This window comes from Kogia breviceps, chromosome 10 (genome assembly GCF_026419965.1).
Source record: "Kogia breviceps isolate mKogBre1 chromosome 10, mKogBre1 haplotype 1, whole genome shotgun sequence".
Classification (NCBI taxonomy): domain Eukaryota; kingdom Metazoa; phylum Chordata; class Mammalia; order Artiodactyla; family Physeteridae; genus Kogia; species Kogia breviceps.
In genome coordinates, this window is record NC_081319.1 from 1260644 (window position 1) to 1283049 (window position 22406).

The 22406-nt window shown below is 58.8% G+C and overlaps 2 protein-coding genes and 1 long non-coding RNA gene across 9 annotated transcripts in view; 1 reads left to right on the top strand and 2 right to left on the bottom strand.

Moving 5' to 3' along the window:
* TPRA1 (transmembrane protein adipocyte associated 1) lies at positions 1-9769 on the bottom strand. 3 transcript variants are annotated; one of them, XM_059077964.2, is made up of 11 exons: positions 9507-9768; positions 4916-5045; positions 4656-4788; positions 3442-3528; positions 3284-3356; positions 3096-3175; positions 2534-2644; positions 2373-2433; positions 2126-2228; positions 1952-2032; positions 1-627 (listed from the first exon to the last, which is right to left on the bottom strand). In XM_059077964.2, exons 2-11 carry the CDS (start codon positions 5026-5028, stop codon positions 384-386), a joined length of 1086 nt encoding a protein of 361 aa, XP_058933947.2. In that variant the 5' UTR covers positions 5029-5045; positions 9507-9768; the 3' UTR covers positions 1-383. The 3 variants fall into 3 exon arrangements, with proteins under 3 accessions (XP_058933947.2, XP_058933944.1, XP_066899375.1); XM_059077961.2 differs by lacking the exon at positions 9507-9768 and having other exon boundaries at positions 4916-9494; XM_067043274.1 differs by lacking the exons at positions 3284-3356; positions 3442-3528 and having other exon boundaries at positions 4577-4788; positions 9507-9769.
* MCM2 (minichromosome maintenance complex component 2) overlaps positions 8023-22406 on the top strand; it is a 31365-nt gene continuing 16981 nt past the window's right edge. The window contains exons 1-4 of one of the 5 annotated variants that reach the window (XM_067043268.1): positions 8023-8177; positions 8491-10711; positions 20690-21469; positions 22087-22322. In XM_067043268.1, coding sequence (XP_066899369.1) covers positions 21464-21469; positions 22087-22322 — 242 coding nt within the window. In that variant the 5' untranslated portion in view covers positions 8023-8177; positions 8491-10711; positions 20690-21463. Of the gene's footprint in view, positions 8178-8490; positions 10712-20466; positions 20500-20689; positions 21470-22086; positions 22323-22406 lie in introns of those variants that run through there. The other 4 variants (XM_067043267.1, XM_067043272.1, XM_067043271.1 and 1 more) reach the window with 4 other exon arrangements.
* LOC136794950 (uncharacterized) lies at positions 11937-17775 on the bottom strand. The gene is made up of 2 exons (XR_010842416.1): positions 17412-17775; positions 11937-13710 (listed from the first exon to the last, which is right to left on the bottom strand). It is a non-coding gene; the product is annotated as an uncharacterized lncRNA (long non-coding RNA).

Sequence of the window (22406 nt, forward strand, 5' to 3'; positions counted from 1 at the left end):
TTCTGCTCCTTTTCCTTTTTATTAGAAAACAGATCAAGAAAATATACACACTTCAGCCCACCCACCAGAGTGGGCTTTGGGGGTGGGGGGAGGATGAGGATCAGACCCAGGCTGCAGGGAGGTGCCCTCGGCCAGCCTGGCCAGGCCTGGCCCTGAGACGTCAAAGTCGGGGCCAAGTCGCTGAGCAAGGCGAGGGCAGGTGGGACGGGGAGGCGGCCCCCAGCTGAAGCAGAGGTGGCCGCAGGCAAGTGGGGGACAGAGCTTGCACAGGGCTGCTGCCCACGCAGGGGCCTGACCCCCGTCCTCCTCTGCCGGGGGCTCCGCACTCCCCCACAGGTCCTCCAGAGGCCCCCAGGCCCTCCCGCCCTCCCGGGGCAGCCAGGCTACGCGTTGATGGCCTTCCAGCGCTCACTGTCCATGCTGTTGATGCTGCCGGTGTGGCAAGGCATGGAAGCCACATCGTCCAGGTGGGCCATCCCCCCCGCCGAGTCGAACTGCGTGCTGGCGGCCACCGCTGCCTCTAGGCCCTCCCGCCGGGCCACCGCGTAGGGCTGGGGCAGGTGCATGTCCGGTTCCTCGGTCTCGTCCACTTGGCATTTGTAGGAGAAGAGGATCTTGGGCTCTGAGCTGGAGGGGAGGAGAGAGGCAGGGGAGCCCCACTGTGGGTCAGGAAACGCCTTCCTCGCTGGGGCTGGGCAGTGAGGCATCAGACATGGCAAGAAACGTGCTGACGGCCCCCTAACACCCACCCCGCGAGGTCCCCTTCCTTGCTTTGATGTTGGAATCCACTGGGACACCGGTGTTAAAACCGGCCCCCCTGCTGCTGGCGTGTGAGCCGGGCGAGCACCTGCTTTCTCACAGTAAAATGGGTGGAAGGACTTCGACGTGGGGAAATGATGGGCCTGAAACAGCACCTGCCCACGGTGCGGGGCAGACCCGGGCCCAAAACTCCTGCCCTGCAGCACTAACTGCTGCCCACCAGGTGCCCGCCCGTCCTCAGTCCTCTGGGTAACTGTCCAGGGAGAAAGCATCACTCCCCATTTACAAAAAGGAGCCCGAGGCCAGGGAGATAAATCATGTGCGAGGTCACGCGCATCAGGGCGGGCAGGATCCAACCTAGTCCTCCTCGCTCCAGCGCTGAGGCACCCCTGCAGCCCACCCTCAGACCTGGCAGGTAGGGAGGGGGGGGCTGGGGGCAGAACGCCTGCTTCCACCACGTCTGAATCACAAAAGTGCACCCCAGCCCACACTCAAAGACACACCGGACTCCCCCCAACACTGCTCCCCAGTTCCGTGGCCCCCAGAAGGAACACAAGTTCCCTGAGCTCAGGGGTTTGTGTCTGCGGCTACAGCGGGTGCTGAGGAATGAGCTGATCTATGCTTAAATGAAAAACACAGCGCAGATCGGCAAGCATGGCCTGTGTCGTGGGAAAAGAGTGTACGTCTTTGTGTGTTGTGTGCAAAATGTGTCTGTCTGTATTTATATATATCCATGTGAACCTATGCGTGCCTGTATGGGTGTGGTATATGCATGCATGTGCATGTGTGTACATGTACATATAAATGTACACACGTACATGTTTATGTGTGCGCACACGCACGTTACACACGTATACATCTGTATACGTGTGTGTGTGTGTATCTATGGGGCGCATGCATATGTGTGCACGCCCGAGTGTGCATGTATATCCGCACGCACGTGCATGTACACACATGCACCCTGTCCGCCTCGTCAAGCTCCGGTCCCAGCCTGAGCTGCCCCCCAGCCCCGAGCCCGGAGGCTGGGATGCCGCAGTGGCGGCTGCGCACGCGCAAGAGGCAGCAGGCGTGATCCCGACGGCGGCCACGCGGGGGCGCCCGCGGCCTGGAAGCTGGGGGCGGCCAAGCCCGGAGCGCGACCTGGAACCCCGTATCCCAGTCCCCTCCCTGCAGCCCCCGCTGGAGGACTCACCCGAAGAAGCCCCGCAGGAAGGCCACGTAGATGAGGGGCGCGAAGAAGCTGAAGTAGAGGAAGGTGGTGGCGTCCACGCAGCTGAGGGAAGGGGCGGGTCAGGGCTGCGGCGGAGCGACCCGGCCGGCCCCCGCCCCCTCCCGGCCGCCCCAGGCCCCGGCCGCGGCCGCTTACCAGAGCCCCTCGATGATGTCCGCGCACAGCAGCGCGCTCCCCAGCCCCTGCAGCAGGTTGAGCAGCGCCAGGATGCCCGCGTACACGTAGAAGCTCCTCCGCGCTGCGGGGTGGGTGCGCGTGAGGTCCCGCCCAGGTGTCGGCACCGGACCTGCTCCCTGCTTCCCACCCACCCAGAGCTGTCCGCTTCAGGCCACCGCAAGGCCAACAGCCCACCCCGCGCCCAGCCCCGTCCCCAGGCGCTCACAGGGCAGGGAGATGCGCTCCTTCAGCGGGGTCTTGGGGAGCACGACCACCAGAGAGTAGACCTGCGGAGACACTGGCGCTGACCAGGATGCAGGGAGCTCCTGCCCAGTGCTGGGCCCGCTAGCAGGCCGTGCCCGAGGCTCCGGCCACCCCCCAACTCACCAGGAAGAAGAAGCAGGAGCTGACCAGCCAAAACTGGCGGCCCCCGTGCCCGTAGATGTTGAAGTCTTCGGCCGAGAGGTGGGCATCCGGGTACAGGATCTCCAGCGTGCCCTGCAGCGGCGGGCAGGGGAGGGTCTCAGAGGCTCCTGTACCTGGAACGCCCCATCCCTGGGCTCCCCACCACACCAAGCCCCGCTCTGCCTGGCGCTCAGTACCCTGCTCTAGCCAGCTCTCTGGCCACGCCCTGCCCCCCAGCTCCAGCCCTCAGAACAGGCCTGGGGAGGGGCAGCCCCGGAGTAAGAAAGGGGTCTCTGGACGCACGGGTGTCAGTGGGATCTACAGACCTGCACTCTCCCTAGCTGGACTGCTTGTGGAAGCGGCAGATTCCACCTACTGGATCGGAACTGGAGAGGCCCAGAACCTGCCTGGTCAACCAGCCGCCCAGGTGATTCCTTAGCCGCATTTAAAGTCTGAGCCACTGCACACTCAACTCTGACCCCGGGCCCGAAGGCAGGGGACGCCCAGCCCCGCTGACCGCCGGGGCTGCCCTCGCCCCCCTCACCTGGGTGACGGAGTAGGCCAGGGCCAGCACCGTGGTGATAGCCAGCACCCGCTTGATGCTGGACTTGCTCTCCAGGTGGCCTGCAAGAGACGTGCCGGCCAGTCAGCGGGAGCCAGCCCGGGGGACCACGGTGGGGTCGGCCCCGGCCAGGGGGGGCAGGGGGGCCCTGGCTGCAGCGGCAGACGCACCAAAGGCGAGGCCCAGGATGACCACGCTCAGCTCGATGGCCAGCAGGAAGAAGCGGGTAATCTCCCACAGGATCTGGACAGAGTGGGCAGAGCGTCAGCCCGGGGGCCGGCTGCCCCCCCCCAGCGCCCAGCAGCCCTGCCAGCAGGCCCGGCCCCACCTTGTCAGCGACAGTCGCAGCATCGGAGGTGCTGACCGTCATGGACACCACGGCCCGGGCGATACCCACCAGCGCCACCACGAACACCTGGTGAGCGAGAGAGGGGTTGGGGGGTTGGCGTCGGGGGACGAGAGCTCCGGGAATCGCAGGGCCTGCTCCCCACACCCCGCGTCCGCAGGAGCCCTCACTTCCTCAAAACGGAAGGGTTCCGCACTAACGAGCCGCCTGGGTGGGAGGCAGGGAGGCCCGGCCCTCCCCTCTGGGCCGTCGTTTCCCGGCTATGCCGGCAGCCCGGGAAGGCTTGTTAGGGTGACGTGGTGCGGCCAGCCTGCCGCTCGCTGCCATGGGGACCTGTCTGTGCTGCACCTCATCTACGAAATGCAGGGAGACAGCACCCTGGGACCCAGCTGGGACTGTCAGTGTCTCAGTCAATACTACCCACCCCCCGGGCTTCTGTCAGCTTAAGCTCAGTTTTCTGACACCTATGAACAAAAGAGCTCAGGTTTGTACGCTCTGTCCTCTGTGCCTTGAAAACCGTGTCCAGTCTCAGGGAGGGCGGCACCATTCAGGGCCGTGTGCCCACTGCGTGCCAGGCCCCCACGGGTGCCCACAGGAGCACCACAGACTAAGGCAGGTCCACATCGCATCGTGTGGGAGGGCGCTGCGGCCCAGAGAGGCCAAGTCGTTGGCCCGTGGTCGTGCAGCGCAGCTGGGGTTCAGAATGCAGTGGGCTTTGCCCCCCAGCCCAGCAACCACCGCCCTCCCTCTAGTAACCATCCCCCAGTGTTCCTCCTGGGACCAACCCCCACTTCAGTCCATACGGTCTGGCTGAGCTGGCCCCACCATCCCAGCTCCAAAGTGTCCCTTTCCCTGCTAGTCACAGAGTGTGGCTCAGGGATGAACAGGGGTTCCAAGGTGGGCCACTCAGAGGGAGTTCCAGGGCAACACCGCAGCATGAGGAAAGAGGTGCTCTTCCGCTGGAGCTGGCAGGGAGGTGAGCTCCGAGCTGCTCTTGGCTACCTCTGATACCTTATGGGGAGAACTCATCCGCGATAAGGCCAGAGGAGAGCAGAGATGCAGAGAGGGAGAGACGGAGTCCCGCTGACATCAGTGAATCCCCTGGATCCAGCCATACCTGAAGCTGCTCTTTCATCACAAAGACCGCTTAAGCCAGTCGGAGTTGGGTTTTCTGTCACCAGCTGGAATGAACTCACCAGGATATAGAAGGTGATAAAAATGGGGCTGGAGGTGACTCGAATCTTGGCCCGCGCCAGCGGAAGCTTCCAGAGCAGGAAGGTGAAGAAGAGCACGTTGGGGACAAGCAGCGAGAGGTCCCAGAACCGGACCCTAGCAGGTGGGTACAGAAGGCGGCCCACTGGGGGGTTCTGTCCGCAGCCCACCCGTCTCTCAGACACAACCCCCCCCAACCCCGGAAACCCCGTCACGCAGCCCGGCGGGACTGTGCCGGCCTCACCTAGAGGTGCCGATGTCCTCGTAGAGCAGCAGCAGACAGCGGTGCGGCACGCTGATGTTGGGCGCCGGGGGCGGGGCCCCGCTGGCCCAGATCTCCTCCTCCGGGGTGTCCATCCCGCCAGCAGCCGGCCCTGGCGCGTGAGAGCCACCACGTGAGCGGCGCAGGGGCTGTGCGGCCCTGGGCCTCTGGTGGGTGGTGGGCGCTGGCCGGTGGGGGGCAGGTGTGGCGCTCCCTCCCGCCCAGGTTGCAACCCAGCCCCCGACAGGGGCCAGTCCTCGCTGTCGGCCCCGTGTCGGGGACCAGACGGTGGCGGCGGCAGCAGCAGCACGTCGCAGGGAGCACGTGGGCCCGGGCAGCAGGACGTGACAGATGCCAGCGTTTAAAACGATGACTGAACAGACTGGGCTCCTGACCCGGCGCCCCCACTTCTGGGCCATTCGCGACAGCCCCAGGCGCGAGCAGCCCAAGCGCCCCCGTCAGCAGAACTGACACGTCAACGGGGCGTCCGCGTGACCGGTGGACCGCCGCCCAGAAAATGAGAGTGACTCTTGCTCTGTGGTGACACGGAGGGCCTGGCAGCCAGGCGCTGAGTGGAGCCCGGCCAGCTGTGGGCACGCTGCCTGACCCTACACGGGCACCAGGAGGGGCGCCCCGCGGAGGGCAGAGGGCGCAGGGCCAGCCCTGGAGACACGACCCAGTGGCGGGCACGCGGCTTGCTCCAGTGTCGCGGTTCATGGAGCCACGCACCTGGGATCCGAGCGATTTTCCGTATAGGTTACACTTCAGTACGTTTTTAAAAATGGAAAAGATGAATCGTTTGTGCTGAGAGCGCAGGTCTCCCATTCAGCAAGGAGCAGCCCGGGACACTTGCTTCAGGGTTTGCAGCGAAGCAACAGGATCCCGTGCTCGTGCTGCGCTCACGTCCCTGGACGGCAGGCCTGCAGGGCGGCACCCCACGGGCCAAGCTGTGGAACGCGAGCGCTGCTCTGCCGAAAGCGGGGAGATTCCGGAGCGGGAGGGCCGAGACACAGGGCTCAGAATCCCCAGCCTTCTCTCCCACAGGCCGCCCACCGGCTCTGGGACGGAAGCCCCATTGGCAGCCTGAGGATACACCAGGGACAGGAGGTCTTACAGGGGAGAACGGGTGCCGGACACAGTAGGTCCAAGGAAAGAAGCTGGTTTCCTCCCGGTTCCCGCGCTCTGCACCCTTCCACCGGTGCTGACGGGGCCGAGCACCTGCTATGAGCCGGCGGGTCCAGGTGCCAGGACACACCTGCCCTCGTGGGGCCCTCATTATCGGAGGGGAGGCCGACAGCCAGCACGAACACCCGAACTTAAAAAGCAGACTTCTCCTAGAGGAAGTGCTAAGAAGAAAACACAGTCTTGGCCTGTTCACAGGGCAAAGAGCAGGCTGGAAGAGAGAGGAGAGAGGGTAGGGGCCAGGTCAGCTGGGACCTCCGGCACGGTGAGCTCACTTTAAGTGCAACAGGAGGGTGTAGAAAGGCGGGCGACGCGGCCCCGCTCCCACGGGGAGAGGCTGCCGTGGAGGGGCAGGGAGACCGAGGAGTACCCGGCCAGGCTGGCGAGGACAGTGGCTCGACCGGCGGGGCAGCAGGGGTGGAGTGGAGGGATCTGGGATCCCTCTGGGAGGGCTGGCCAACAAGACCCGCAGACGGACGCACGTTGGGGTGAGGGAAGAGGGCAGGGCAGGCTGAGGCTGGGGCTCTGGCCCGAGCCTCGGGGCGCCCAGCCCAGTGTCCCCGTAACACTGCTGCTCTGCCTAGCTAACAAGGTACCCCTCCATTGCAGGACCCTCCTTAATGCCCTGCATTCAGGACAGGGGCCCCTTGCCAGCGCCAGAAGCTGAGCCTCGGTTGCTGTAAGCCAGAGGTTTCGGAGTGGGGGTGGTGGGGCACAGCGCGGGGCACCTGAGCAGGGCGCGGGGTGCCCATGTGACACAGGGTCGGGGTCCAGGGCTGCCTGATGTCCTGCGGGGACCCCACACGGCAGAGAAGCCCGTGCGGGTGAATGGGGACAGAAACAGGAGGGCCGGATAGAGTGGGGAGGGGGGGCGGTCAGAGGGCTTCTCTTGGCCTTGCCTGTCCAGCACCCCATTTTCCTGTGGGGGCACCTCAGCACCCCAGTCCCCATCCACAGGGTTTAGGTACTGCTGACTCCATCCCTCCACAACTCCAGGGAATGTGCACATTGGAGTCCCACGTGGAAAGAAAGCCAACACAGAGGTGAAAGACTGATGGAACTAGATCCTGGAGATAGCGCCTTGCAGGAACCCCTGGATCCAGCCACACCTGAAGCTAGATACCCGCACCCCCAGGCCAGACTTTTCCGTTACAAAATCCAACAAATTCCCTTTCCTGCGTAGGCCTGTTTGACTTGGAATTGGGTAGTCCTTGGCTGTGCTTCTGGCTCTGTCAGGCTCTTTCTTCATGACCTTGGGGGAGTCTTTCTCCTCTCTGGGTGTCACAGGACAATAACACCCCCCAACAAGGCTGCTGTGAGGATCAAGCAAGACCAGAGAAGTGAATGTCTACAAAAGGTCACACACAGAAAGGTAAATGCTGCTTTTCTTCCCGGAGGAGGGGCTGGGGGATGTGCAGCGGGGAAGGATCTGGTTCACGGGTCCGAGCGCCACTTGCTATGGAGGCTGAGGTGAGGAAGACGAGCGTCGCCAAGCCCCCTCTACCAAGCCCTGCTAGCTCTGTAGTAACTGCAGAGAAGGCTCACGGAGCCCTGCCACCCTGCAGGGAGGTACTTACGTCACCCCCTGCACAGAGCCCGGAGCCGGGCAGCCCAGACTGTCTGTCTCCAGAGCGCAGGCCCCCAACCAGTAACTTGCCAGGGGCCCCTCCTGGGGCCTTGGTCTCTCCACCTGCAGCCGGGTTTGATCCAGAGTGGAGTGTTGCTAACTAGCAGATTCGGGTCAGGCAGGTCTGGGGGCTGAGAGTCTGCATCTCTAACACCCTCCCAGCTGGCACTGCTGCTCTGGTGGCCCCAGAACCACACTTGAGCCACACCAGAACTGCCACTATGTGTCAAAGCTCACAAAATAACTGAAGCCATGATAAAAACGACAATGCACCCTTCCCTGCCCGTGTGCAGTTGAGGCTTTCCACGGGATCACCTGCTGAGCCACCACACCAGCCTCCTCCGAGAGAGGGGACTGCTAATATCCCATCACATAAAGGGGAAAGAGGCTGAGACGGGTCAGCATGTGGCCTGTGTTCCCCTCTCCCCACCACAGGTGAGCTCCTGGCCTTGCTGGCAGAAGCCCAGGCAGTGGCAAAGTAAGGGGTCTGCAGGCTCAGGAAAGAGGGGATGGTGGGAAGGCTGGCTGAGGGCAGGGGAGGGAGGGGTGAAGCCGGACCAGAGGGATAGGGAAGGGAGTTCTCAGAGGGGGAGCTCCTGGGATGCCGACTGCTCTGGGGCAACCTCTGGCCTCTCAGGACCAGGGCATCTGGGACGTTTCTTTCACCTGGGAAGGACTCTCCTGACCTCGTAAACATTCCAGAGGCCTCTTCCCACCCATCTCCCTCCCTCCCTCCCTCTGTGGGCAGGATGCCAACTGGCTAGGGTCCTGCGAGCTGGACCTGCTGTGAGACCTTGGACCATGTGAGGCCCTGGACCGGAAAGACCTTCCCCTCTGTGGGCCTCCGCTTTCCCATCTCTCATCTGTGCGGTGGGACTGACCGCCCAGAGCTACTGGATGGGAAACCCTGGGGCAAACAAAACCCAGAGCAGAGAGGCTGCTACTTAAACGCCCCTCAGGGCTTCCGACCGGAGCTGGCTGATGAGCCTTAAAACCCTGGAACTGAGGAAGACACCACAGGACAGAGGCCAACCCCCTAATCCTTCAGCCTTGGAGAGGGGGTCGGGGGACCCTGCCAGGAGCCGCCAGGAGGAAGGACAGCCCTGGGCCTTCAAGGTCCAACCTGGCCTCACCCCTGCCAAGTGCTCTGACGATTCCCTTCCACTCTGCAGCTCGTCTTTCAGCCTGTTCTCCAAGCTGCTTTGCTGTTTCTACCTCAGGGCCCCTGTGCGTGCTCTTTCCCAGCTGTGTCTCACCATTCGGGCCACCTCCTCTGAGGAGCCCTCCCTGACTACCTGTTTGTCTGAGGCGGCCCTCGCTGTGTGTTCGTGGGTTGTCCAGCCCAGGCGTCTCATGACCCAGCCCCCCAGGACAACAAACGTTGTGAGTGGACAGATGAATGTCCAGCAGAGTGCGGCCCAGCCCTTCTGGGGAGTGGGAGGACCGTCTGGGAGGCCCTCGGCCCCGTCCCTACTGCAGCGTGAGGGCAGGTCACTCCTCGCTCCCTGTCCAGTGGACCCCCGCCCTCTCGGGCCCGGGGAGCCGGAGAGTGGGACTCGGCCACTCGCAGGGACGTCTTCCCGCACAACCTGGATCGCAGGGTCCACAAGCCCGGCCTCCCTGGGGACCCAGGACGCCGGCCCTCTGCGCCCCCAGCCTGCCTCTGGGCGAGAGGGTCGCTCCCGGCGGCAGGAGCGGCAGGCGGGACGGGGGCCGCCGGGATCGGTTTCCGCAGCTGGGGCAGGAGAGGGGTCCCCTTCTTACCTGAGGCCCCGGCCGCCCATCCGCCGCCGGCCGCGGACCCCGCAAGGCCGCGGGACTCGGCCTCCGGCGCTCGGGCCGGGGAGCGTCGCACAGGAGGCGCGGGCAGCCGGCTCCCGCAGACTGGGCGGGCGGGCGGGTAGGGAGACGCCGTCGGGCCCGACACCGCGCGGCCCTCCCGACAGCAGTGACCCGGAAGGCTGGCGCGTCCTTTTCGTTCCGCCGAAACTGCAAAACAGCCACCGTCCCTACTTGCAGCACGCAGGCCCGCCCCCAGTCCGCAGCGGCCTATAGAAATGGGGTTACGCAGAAAAGAGGGCGCATGTAGCGGGAGGAGCCAATCAGATCCCCGGGGGGAGGGGCGGCCCGCCAACCTCTTAAAGAGACAGCGCACGGCCCTCTCGGCCGCAAGGGGCCTTGTCCTCAGCTGTCCGCGACCTGCGCCACCCCAACCTCGCCCGCGACCTTTGTCCCGCCGGCGGCAGCCGAGCGTCCGGGGAGGAGCCTCCGCCGCCGGCCTGAGGACCTCTGGTCCCGGGGAACAAGCCCCGCCCGTAGCGGCGCGTCCCCTGCGCACCTGGCGGCCGCGGCCGACGCAATGCTGCGCACCCTCCGCCTCACGGCTGCTCTTCAGAACAGCTGAAATTAGTCGCATTTCAGGGGAACCTGAGGCTGAGACGTTAAGTGCTTGACCGAAGCGACAGGACCAGGAAGTGACAAAGCCCAGAACTGGGGTTTGATCCGCCTCCTCTCACCTCTAACTAGAGGCAGCCTCCTCCGGGAAGCCTTCCCGGATTGACCTCCTGCGTCTCGGCTGTTTTCACTCCTCTTTCCCCTTCCCCGGGTTCCGCCATGTCAGGCCTCTCCTGCTTCTGCGTACTTATCCCTCCCAACATATCCCTCCCACCCGCTCCTCACTGGGTGCTCAAGCCACACTGGTCCCTGTTTCTGTTTCTTGGCTATACCAAGCTTGTTCCTCCCTGTGGGTCTGCACCTGTCCCCCCCCCCACGCCCCCCGGCCTGGCTCCTGTCACATGACCGCCCTCCTGCTTGACACCCTAGCCAAAGTAGCTGTCCAGTCTCTGTCACACAAAGCCCCTTTCATTCCCAGTGTTACCAAAACTGGGTTCGTCTGTTGGTGGACGTCGAGCGGAAAGACACAACGAAGGCAAAGAGCAGGAGAAGGAAGAACCGATCACTTGCAGTAAGTAAGGAGAACATAGGGGACTTTTCCCAAATTCGTGCTTCCCCAAACAACAAAATTGGGGACGTTTTAAGCTAAGGGTACATGCATATTCATCAAGGTGCTTGGGCAGTCCAAGCTTTAGTTAATTGAAGTCATGAGGCTCAGAGAAGGTCACCATCATCCTCCCTTAGGGTCCAGTTGATCTGATGGTTGAGCTCTTCAGGCTAATCTTTGCCATTGAATCAGAACAGGGGATCTTTACAACTGATATGTTCTCTAGCATTGTTACTTCTCTTACCTGATAACAGTTTGTTTCTGAATTCTTTTGTACCTTTAAGATCATTAATTACTGAGACCTGTTTAAGGGTAAGCACTGTGGCCAGGCTTCCATCCCAACCAAGCCAAAAATGGCTTCTCTTATGTCAAGAAAACCATTCCTGGTTCTCTTTCTCCGGGAACCACCTGCCCCATCTGCTTACACAGCAGCACAATCTCTCTAACGGGTTCATATTCATTTAGTCACTTCCTAGTTCAGCATCAGTCTCCCCCAAGTAGAATGTCAGTGTCGTGAGGACAGAGCAAAATGCTTATCACATTCCCTGAACGTGTGGAGGCTGACTCAGGGTCTGGTGCTCCTCGTAGGCACCCACTGATCACAGTAGCCCCAAGAAACACACCCCATGACACCACACTTGTTTCACAGCTGGGCTGGAATGAGACTGGGCCCCAGTCTTTGCCTCGCTCCTGTTCTGAACAAGGGGAAGGTGAGGAAGCCGCTGCCTTGTGACCATCTGGGACCCAGTTTATCTGGACCTTGGTCAGCGTGCAGTTTCTGTGTCAGCCAAGAGAGGCTGAGCTCCATGAGGCGCCTGTCTTCCTGAGTGGACAGCTCCAAGAGTTTCTGCCAGGAAGTTACATGCATTCCCCCTGCACACTTTTAATTGGCAAAACAAGTCATAGGCCACTTCTGACCTCCAGGGGCAGGCAACTTCCCTTCCACCCTGTGCCAGGAAGGAGAAGAAATGGAGAATCGGTGACTAAGTCGAATGACCCCCCCTCTCCATCTTTGTTTTTTTGAGACAGTACACACACTTTGGAGCGGGCATGGGAGGAGGGGGGAGTTTGCTCTTACCACCGCCATGCGCAATTCTGCATTTTGTACTCTGAGTTTTGGGCCCTGTTAGACCTGAACGGTCTCTGAGGGGTCCCAGCTCGCCCAAGAACCGCCAAGAGTCGAGAGTCGCTGCAACACGCAAGAGGTTTATTAGGAGCCGGTGCACCGGGGTTCCTTGGTCCTCACGCAGGAGGCCGAAGAGGAACCCCCCCAAGCGGAATTACATACATTTTATAGTTTTCATTATGCAAAGTGTGGATATATCAAGGGTTTTTTCCTCATTGGTTTGTTTGTTCCTGGACCGGAGTGGGGACTTGGCTCTAGTTCCTTGATTGGTTAGCTGTTGGATGCCTGCTTTACATTTACCGGAGTGGGGGTCTTGGCTCTAGTTTCTTGATTGGTTAGCTGTTGGATGCCTACTTTACATTTACCGGAGTGGGGGTTGAGTCACATGAGTTATGGTTGGCTAGGGCGACCTTTAAACTCTGGCTTAATCATTCTTATCACCCGCCATACTGGTTTGCTGAGGTTTCATCCCCCGCCATACTTGTTTGCTCGGAGCGGTTTCTGCCCAGGGCGGGGACATTCCATTATCTTATTGCCAGCGAAAAAGCTTAAAGCTCAAAAGTATCGATAGGGAAGTAGGGGTGTAAGTATAGTTGAGGCCCTACATTCCCCCCTTTTCTTTTTGCAACTAATTTCAATCATGAAATTTCAGTCTCTCTCTGCAAGCTTTGATATTGTTGTCTTAGCATTAACACTTGTACTGCACTGACACGTTGTCTGATAAAGGCTATCAAGCGATTTAAAATGCATGGTCCAAAAGTTAAGAGCAGCAACAAAATAATGAGGGGTCCTAACAAGGTGGAAATTAAAGTAGTAAGCCAGGGTGATTTGTCAAACCATGATTGGAACCATCCTTTTTGATTTTCCCTTTCTTGTTGCCTTTTGTCCAGGCGCTCCCTAAGCCTGTCCATAGTTTCGGTGATAGCCCCAGAATGATCAATATAAAAACAACATTCTTCTTTTAATGCGGCACAGAGTCCTCCTTCTTTAAGAAATAGTAGATCTAATCCCCTCCGGTTTTGCATCACTACCTCAGAGAGTGAAGTAAGTGACTCCTTTAACTGAGTTATAGAGCTTTCTAATGCCCGGAGTTCAACATCCACAGCCTGTCTCAGGCTATCATAATAGTGAGGTTGCTGGATAAGGGCTGTTGCACCTGTCCCTATTCCAGCCGCCATTCCCAACCCTAAAAGCACAGCCAGGGTAAGAGTCACAGGTTCCGGCCCAAATTTGAGGAAAATTTTATCCGAGTTATCATGTGGGGTGTTAGCTAGGTCATAATGATCAGACATGCCCCATGCTGACATCCCAATTGCCAACTTACATACATCAGGAAACAGATCAGGCCACCAAGTCCAAGGGGGTGCGGTGTGACTAACCGACCAGATCACATCTCCAGTCTGGGAGATGACTTGCCAGGTCAGCCGCTGGGGCATGTGAGGGCTAAAGTCACTCACGATTAGCTGAGGCAGCAGAGTCAGGATTATGAGCCGGATGATCGCAGGAGCTTGAGCTTGAGCGGGTTGCTGGTTTTCTGGACTTTCCATTCTGGTGTTGCTGAAGTTGGGAATGGGGTCAAGCCTCCGGTGGATGTTGGGGCCGCCTTAACGTGCGAGGCGTGGATCCAGGCAGCTATGCCGTCTACCTTGACTGCAGTTGGAGTGGTGAGCAGTACGATGTAGGGGCCCTTCCAGCGGGGTTCCAGCGTCTGGGTCCGATGCCGGCGGACGTACACAGAGTCTCCGACTTGGAAGGGATGGGCTTCTGCAGGGGTCCCCGGCCGGTATGCCTCTGCCAACTGAGACCACACTTCCTTCTGAACCAGCTGGAGCCCCAACAGCCTGGCATATAGATCAGTATTATTTTGACAGTCTGGGCTAACATCTTCCCCCAATATGAGCAGAGGAGGAGGAGCCCCGTACAGAATTTCGAAAGGAGTAAGGTGATAGCGAGAGGGAGTGTTTCTGGCCCGAAACAGGGCCAGGGGAAGGAGCACCGTCTAATCAGTACCGCCAGTCTCCATGGACAATTTAGTCAAGGTCTCTTTTAGAGTCCTATTCATCCTTTCTACCTGTCCTGAACTTTGGGGTCTATAGGCACAATGTAATTTCCAATCAGTCCCCAGGTATTTGGCCACACCCTGACTTACCTGGGCGACGAAGGCGGGTCCATTATCAGATCCTATTACCTTAGGAGCTCCAAACCTGGGGAAAATTTCTTCTAATATCTTCTTGGCTACCACATTCGCTGTCTCCTTTTTAGTGGGGAAGGCTTCTATCCATCCTGAGAAAGTATCTATAAAGACTAAGAGATATCTGTTACCGTATCTTCCTGGACGGATTTCAGTGAAGTCGACTTCCCAGTAAGCTCCAGGTCGGTCTCCTCGGAGCCTCTTACCGCTGGCCACATTTCCTTTGTTTGTGTTCACCTGCTGGCATGGAATACATTCCCGAGCAATGTGCTCGGCTAATTTAGTTAGTCCCGGGACATCATATCCTGTTTTCTGCATCAGAGATACCATTTTCTTAGTTCCCAAATGAGTCCATCTATGAATTTGCTGTAGCATAGATTTGGCTTGCTGGGGGGACAAAGTTTCTTTAGTTATGGCTGGGGGTGTTACCTCTTTACCCTTTGGTGTTTCTGAGCCTGTTAATTCTAGGATGATTTCCCCCAGAGCTACTTCTCGTGCCACTCGATCAGCCATATTATTGCCAGTTATTATTGATGAATTCCCTCTTTGGTGTCCGGGACAATGGATGATGCTAACTTTTGTAGGGAGCATCAGGGCTGCCAGCAGGGCTACAATTTCTTCCTTATTTTTGATTTCTTTTCCTGCCGAGGTCAATAAGCCCCTCTGCTGGTAAATGGCACCGTGGACATGTGCAGTGGCAAAAGCATACCTGCTGTCCGTATAAATGTTAACCTTTTTATTCTCTGCTAACTCTAAGGCCTTTGTCATGGCTATCAGTTCAGTCCGTTGAGCGGATGTTCCTTGTGGCAATGCAGCCGCCCATATGACTTTTTTTCCGTCTACCACCGCAGCTCCCGCCCGCCGCTTACCTTTATCCAGAAAACTGCTTCCATCCGTGAACCAAGTGAAGGTGGCGTCAGAGAGGGGCTGGTCCATCAGGTCGGGCCTTGTTCCATGGGCTGCCGCTAGTACCTCCTGACAATCATGGATAATTGTGGTGCCTTCTAGGTCAGGGTCAGGCAGCAAAGTAGCTGGGTTCAGCCCCGTGGCTGAAGTAAATTTAATGCGGTCCGAATTCAGGAGCAGAGTCTGATAATGTGTCATTCTGGCGTTGGTGAGCCATCTATCAGGCGGTTGGCGAATTACACTTTCTAGTGCATGAGGTGCAGTTATTGTCAGATTTTGTCCCAAAGTCAGTTTATCTGCATCTTTTATCAGTGTGGCCACGGCAGCAATTATTTTCAGACAGGCAGGCCAGCCAGCTGCCACATATAGATGAAAAGGTTTAGTTACATCGGGTAGCCCTAGGGCCGGGGCTGATAGCAAGGCTCTCTTAATTTGGTCAAAAGCCCGTTGTTCCTTGTCACCCCATGTGAATGGGGTGCCGCTCTTGGTTAGGGGGTACAGAGGGGCTGCCAGTTCAGCAAACCCCGGAATCCATAGTCTGCAGAATCCAGCCGTCCCCAAGAATTCTCTGACCTGTTTGGGACTCTTAGGGGCAGGTATTCGGGCCACAGTGTCTTTTCTGCTTTCTGAGAGCCATCTCTGTCCTTCTTTTAGTAAATACCCCAGGTAACTGACCTGTCGCTGACAGATTTGTGCTTTCTTTGCTGAAGCCCGATATCCCAGTGTCTCAAGTCCCGTTAATAGCCTTTCAGTTCCCCCTGACGCAGTCTTCTTGGGTCTCTGCCGATAAAAGAATATCATCAACATATTGAAGCAGAGTTACCTGGGGGTTAGATTCTCTGTACGATGCCAGGTCCTGATGCAGCGCTTCATCGAAGATGGTAGGAGAATTTTTAAATCCTTGAGGCAGGCGTGTCCAAGTCAGCTGGCCTGCTATTCCTGAGGCAGGGTCCTTCCACTCGAAAGCAAAGTAGGGCTGGCTGAGGGAGGAAAGTCTCAAACAAAAGAAAGCATCCTTAAGATCCAAGACAGTGTACCAAGTATGTTGAGGTGGGAGAGTACTCAAGAGGTTATAAGGATTTGGCACAGTGGGGTGTAAGTCTGTTACCTGCTTGTTTACCTCTCGTAGATCCTGTACTGGCCTGTAGTCATTAGTCCCTGGCTTCTTAACAGGCAGGAGAGGTGTGTTCCATGCTGATTGGCATCTCACCAGGATTCCTAATTCCAGCAGTCTCTGTATATGCGGACGGATGCCGTCCCGAGCCTCTTTGCTCATAGGGTATTGGCGGATTGTTACTGGTGTGGCGGTAGCCTTAAGTTCCACTACCACCGGGGGGCGGTATTTTGCCATCCCCATCCCAGCAGTCTCAGCCCAGGCCTGAGGGAACCTGGTCATCCAGTCCTGCATATCAGTTTGAGGAGGTGAGGGTTTCTCATAGATCCTGTGTTCATCTTCTAATTTCATAGTTAAAATCTGGAGGAGCCTTCCCTGGCTATCCGTTATGGTGGGTCCCTCGGGCTGGAAGTGAATCCGTGCCCCGACTTTGGAGAGTAGGTCTCTCCCCAACAGCGGATAGGGGCATTCTGGAATGACCAGAAATGAGTGGGTCACTTGCCCCATTCCAAGATCTACAGTCCGGCGGGTGGTCCAAGAATATTGTTTATTTCCTGTAGCCCCTTGGACCCATGACCGCTTGTCTGAGAGAGGCCCTCTTGGTTGCAGGAGGACTGAGTGCTGAGCTCCAGTATCCACCAAAAACTGAACTGGTTCCCCCTCAACTTTCAGGGTTACCCTGGGCTCGGGGAGAGGGTCCGAGCCCTGACTTCCCTAATCTTCCTCTTCCAGGGGTAAAATTTTGTCTCTGGTTGGTTTTCCCCCATTCTTCTTTTTAGGGCATTCTCTTACCCAGTGACCTTTTTCTTTACAGTAAGCACATTGATCCTTGTCTAATGGTCGCCTTCCTGTCCGCCCTTCCTGTCTATTCCTGTCTCTAATATTTCCTCCTCTGACTACAGTGGCCAGTATCTTACTCAAATTCCTCTCTTGCCGCTTGTCCCGCCTTAATTCACGGGCCTCTTGCTCCCTCTGCTTCCTTTCTTCCCTTTCCTCTTCTGTTTCCCTCTTATTACATATTTTATCTGCCTCTTTTACTAAGTCCTGAATTGAGAAACCTTGTAGGCCATCCAGCCTTTGTAACTTCTTTCTAATGTCAGGGGCCGCCTGGTCAATAAAGGCCATTGCTATGGTGGCCTTATGTTCCTCAGAAGTTGGATCATAAGGAGTGAACCGTCTAAAAGCCTCCATTAAGTGTTCTAGGAACACGGTTGGTGACTCCTGGGGCCCCTGAGTTACCTCTCTTACCTTGGCCAAATTCGTGGGGCGCCTGGCCGCTCCATGGAGACCTGCCACCAGAGCCTGGCGATACATCTTTAGGTGCTCCTTACCTTCTGGGGTATTGAAGTCCCAAATCGGCCTGACGAGTGGAAAACCGGCATCAATCTCGTTAGGCAACTGGGTAGGTTGCCCATTGGCACCTAACACATTCTTTCTAGCCTCCAAGAGAACCCGTTGCCTTTCCTCAGTTGTGAGGAGAGTCTGGAGGAGCTGTTGACAATCGTCCCAGGTGGGTTGGTGGGAGAAGACAAGAGACTCTATTAAAGCAGTGAGAGCCTGTGGATTTTCAGAGAAAGTAGGGTTATGCATCTCCCAGTTACAAAGATCTGCAGAGGAAAAGGGCCAGTATTGGAGGGGCCTCGATCAGAAGGACTTGGGCCCCCCCACGAGTGGCGCCGGGGAGGTGGAGCATGAGCGCACGTGTTAGAGCGCGGCGACGGGTCTGGTTCCCTCGGCCCCGGGATTCGGCGAGCCCTGCTGCCGGGGAGCTGTAACACTCGGGGAGGGGTGGGCCCGCCGCCGCCGACGCCGACGACGCCGGCGCCGCCGCCGACGACGCCGGCGCCGCCGCCGCTGGCCAGCCGCCGAGACGATGACGACCGCGACGACGACGACGGGGCCCCCCCGAGCCACCTTCCCCACCGGCCTTCCCAGCCGTCCCGGAGCCGGTCGCGGCGCACGGTCGCGGCGCACCGCCGCGGTGGAAATGCGCCCGGCGGCGGCCGGTCGCCGGCCGGGGGGCGGTCCCCCGCCGGCCCCACCCCCGGCCCCGCCCGCCTACCCCCGCGACCCCCCCGTCCCCATCCGCCCGCGGAGACGCGGGGGGAGAGGCGAGGGGGGAGGGGTTGGGAGGAACGGGGAGCGGGAAAGATCCGCCGGGCCGCTGGCACGGCCGGACCCGCCGCCGGGTTGAATCCTCCGGGCGGACTGCGCGGATCCCACCCGTTTACCTCTTGAATTCTTTCTTCAAAGTTCTTTTCAACTTTCCCTTACGGTACTTGTTGACTACCGGTCTCGTGCCGGTATTTAGCCTTAGATGGAGTTTACCACCCGCTTTGGGCTGCATTCCCAAGCAACCCGACTCCGGGAAGACCCGGGCCCGGCGCGCCGGGGGCCGCTACCGGCCTCATACCGTCCACGGGCTGGGCCTCGATCAGAAGGACTTGGGCCCCCCACGAGCGGCGCCGGGGAGTGGGTCTTCCGTACGCCACATTTCCCGCGCCCCACCGCGGGGCGGGGATTCGGCGCTGGGCTCTAGACTTAACTTCGGTCCAGTGACTTAGAGTGAGAGAGAGAGACGTCGTCATAGTTTGTCCCATTATCGTCCGTCAGGAGAAAGATAGAGCACAGGAGAACAATAAAATTTCAGAAGACACACATTAATATTGCCGCCGCGAGCTCGTTTTAAAACCGCAACCAACTCAGATTCAGATGGCAGTTTGTATATCCTGCCAGGACCGATGAAGGGGAGACAAAATTTGTCTCTCCTTCCAGATGGACCACCAGGGCGTCCCCCAGGGTCCGTGGACACCAGCTATTGGCACGTCTGCCTAGCCAGGAGTCCAATACAGATTTCACAGAGAACCGGTTCGCGCGGCTTCTTTCTGATGGCGGCTTACAGAGGACAGAAGACGAACAGACAGACAATTAGGCCTACCTGATACCTCCAACTCCCGAGGTTCCGGCGACCCGGGGCGAGTGGGGATCCCGGACGAGCCCCCAATCTGTTAGACCTGAACGGTCTCTGAGGGGTCCCAGCTCGCCCAAGAACCGCCAAGAGTCGAGAGTCGCTGCAACACGCAAGAGGTTTATTAGGAGCCGGTGCACCGGGGTTCCTTGGTCCTCACGCAGGAGGCCGAAGAGGAACCCCCCCAAGCGGAATTACATACATTTTATAGTTTTCATTATGCAAAGTGTGGATATATCAAGGGTTTTTTCCTCATTGGTTTGTTTGTTCCTGGACCGGAGTGGGGACTTGGCTCTAGTTCCTTGATTGGTTAGCTGTTGGATGCCTGCTTTACATTTACCGGAGTGGGGGTCTTGGCTCTAGTTTCTTGATTGGTTAGCTGTTGGATGCCTACTTTACATTTACCGGAGTGGGGGTTGAGTCACATGAGTTATGGTTGGCTAGGGCGACCTTTAAACTCTGGCTTAATCATTCTTATCACCCGCCATACTGGTTTGCTGAGGTTTCATCCCCCGCCATACTTGTTTGCTCGGAGCGGTTTCTGCCCAGGGCGGGGACATTCCATTATCTTATTGCCAGCGAAAAAGCTTAAAGCTCAAAAGTATCGATAGGGAAGTAGGGGTGTAAGTATAGTTGAGGCCCTACAGCCCCACGCATAGGTTTCAGTGGGATTTCATTTGTGCAGTAATGAGGGTATCTATCTCCCCTCCCTCCAGGGCAGAGGAGTGCTGACTCACTGCAGTGCCCCCTGCACACCAGACAGAGCATGGCAGCAGCGAGCTTCCCTGAAATGGTAGTTCAGTAGATAAAGATCTGACTCTCAGGTTCCATCCCTCGCCTGCACCAGGCTTACGGTGGTGATCCTCCCAAGGAATGGCTGACAGGCGGAGATGTTGCTGCAGAACCGGGCTCCCTAAATAATAGACACAAGTGCTTGGCTCAGCAGCAGGACCACGAGGCAGAGACCCAGCAAGCCCTGCCTAGGCCCAGGCCCACGGACACTGAGACAACATGGCAGCTGTTTTAAGCTGCTGGATTCCTTCCCTGTCTTCCTCTCCTGCGACAGAGGTGGCGCTGTCACCCGCCCAAGTCAGAAGCCTGCTGCCATCCTGGGTGCCTCCCTTTTGCTGTCCCCAGTCCCCAGGACCGAGAGACTCCATCTCCTGAATAAGTCTTGGATATTTCCCCTCCTCGTCATCGCTCCCGCCCCTACCCGGGGCCCCATCCCGGGATGCTTGTTCACCGCACAAAAGTGCCAGGGCAAGAGGGCTGAGATGCAGCCCTGCCCTGCTCGCCTGCCCTAGCCCAGGCTGCCTGTGCCTGGACGAAGAATCGCAGCACACTCGTGCCTCTGTACCCTCGGGAGATTGGTTTCAGGCTACCTGCAGATACCAAAATTCAAGGATGCTAAAGTCTCATATAAAATGGTGCAATATTTGCACATAACCTAGGTACAGCCTCCTGTATACTTTGTCATTTCTAGATTACTTACAATACCTAATACAATGTAAATGCTATGCAAATAGGTGTAAATGCTGTGTAAATAGTTAGCTGGCCTACAGCAAAATCAAGCTTTGATTTTTGGAACTTTCTGGAATTAAAAAACATTTTTTCTAACCACCCTGTTGGTTGAATCTGCAGATTTGGAACCGACTGTAACTGCTTCCACCCGGCCTCAATCTACGTCCACCCCTGGCAGCCTGAGGGATTCTCCTAAAACCCACGTAGCTCTCCACTGTCCTCAGGCCAGCTCAGTAGAAAGACTTGGTGATCTTTCGTGACCTGGGCTCTCCAGCCTCAATTCTTGTCCTTTCCTGAACATCACAAGCGGTTTAACTGGAACTAGGAAAGTGCTTGCAGATGCCCACCGTGCCCTGCTCTCCACATCTCTGCGCACGAGGCTCTTGCTACCTGGAACACCCCCTGCATCTCGGCTCCCTCGGGGGGGGGTAACCCCCACTAGAACGTCATAGCTGGCCTCCTACCATCCTCCGCCTTTCGGCCCTTGAAGGACGCAGCCTGAGCTTTTGGAGGAGTTGACTTCACACATTAAGAAGACATCAGAAGACAAGGCTCTGAGCCTCAGTTGCCTTGTCTGTAAACCGGCCACAGAGTGACCGCGGTCATGCAGCTGGTAGGTGGGGCTGGTCCTCACCGCCCCCAGCCGGCCACAGCACCAGCTCCCACACCTCGGCTGGCCCCGCAGCACGGAGCGCAGGCTGGGCGGGGTCTCGGGCGGCGTGGGCGGGGCCTCACCCTCGGGCCCGCCCCCGAGCGCCGGCGTGACGAAATTGGACGCCAACGTCATGACGTCGTGCTCCCTCAGACGCTTCCCGGGCACGGGCGGTCACGTGGGCCGCTTTTCGCGCGAAAACTGGCTGTTGCTGACGGAGCGGAGAGGAACCCTGAGCAGCGATGGCGGTGAGTGCGGCGGGGTCTGTGCGTCTGCCGTGCGGGGCGCGGACGGTGGGGGGACGGGCGCGGAGCCGATTCCCCTGCTCCAGTCGGGCGGGTCTGCGAGGCCGGCGGGCCCCACCCCGGCAGCCCGGGGCCCCAGCCAGGTCCGCGCGCTCGGGCCCTCCTTATCGTGCTGCTTTCGTCCGCAGCCTCGTCAGCTGACTGCCCCTCCACCAGCCTAGGTTTTCGACCCCTTAGGTTGTGGCCGCTCTCGTGTCCCGTCTCCCCTGGCAGCTCCTTGTGCACCGGGGGCCCAGAAGGGCGGGAACGCGTGCTGGGGGGAGGAGTAGGCGGTAAACAGGCAAACCAGCTAACCACGTAGCCTCCGTGGGTTGTCCTGGAGAAAACGGGGTCGGGTGAGTCGCGGTGTGTGTGAGGAATGAGCCGGCCCGTGGAGAAGCCTTGGGCTCAGGGAGCGTTCCAGGCAGAGGGAACAGCAGGTGCAAAGTGTGCAGGCTGGGAGGGGTTTGCAGCGTGGGAGGACAGGGTCAGCCTTGGAGAGGGAGACCCTATGGGTGGGGGCGCCACCGTACAGGAAGCTGAGTCGGCCCTCACCCCCTCCAATCCATCTCCTCTTGCAGGAATCGTCCGAGTCCTTCACGGTGGCGTCCAGCCCGGCCCTGAGGCGGAGAGGCAACGATCCTCTCACTTCCAGCCCTGGGCGGAGCTCCCGGCGCGCGGATGCCCTGACCTCCAGCCCCGGCCACGACCTTCCTCCCTTTGAGGATGAGTCGGAGGGACTGCTCGGCACAGAGGGGCCCCTGGAGGAGGAGGAGGAGGAGGATGGAGAGGAGCTTTTCGGAGATGGCATGGAGAGGTACGGCGTTCAAGGCCCTGCTCTCAACAAGCTCTGCTGGGGAGCCGTTGTGTGTCCCGGGGAAGCAGATATATCGGAGCCTGC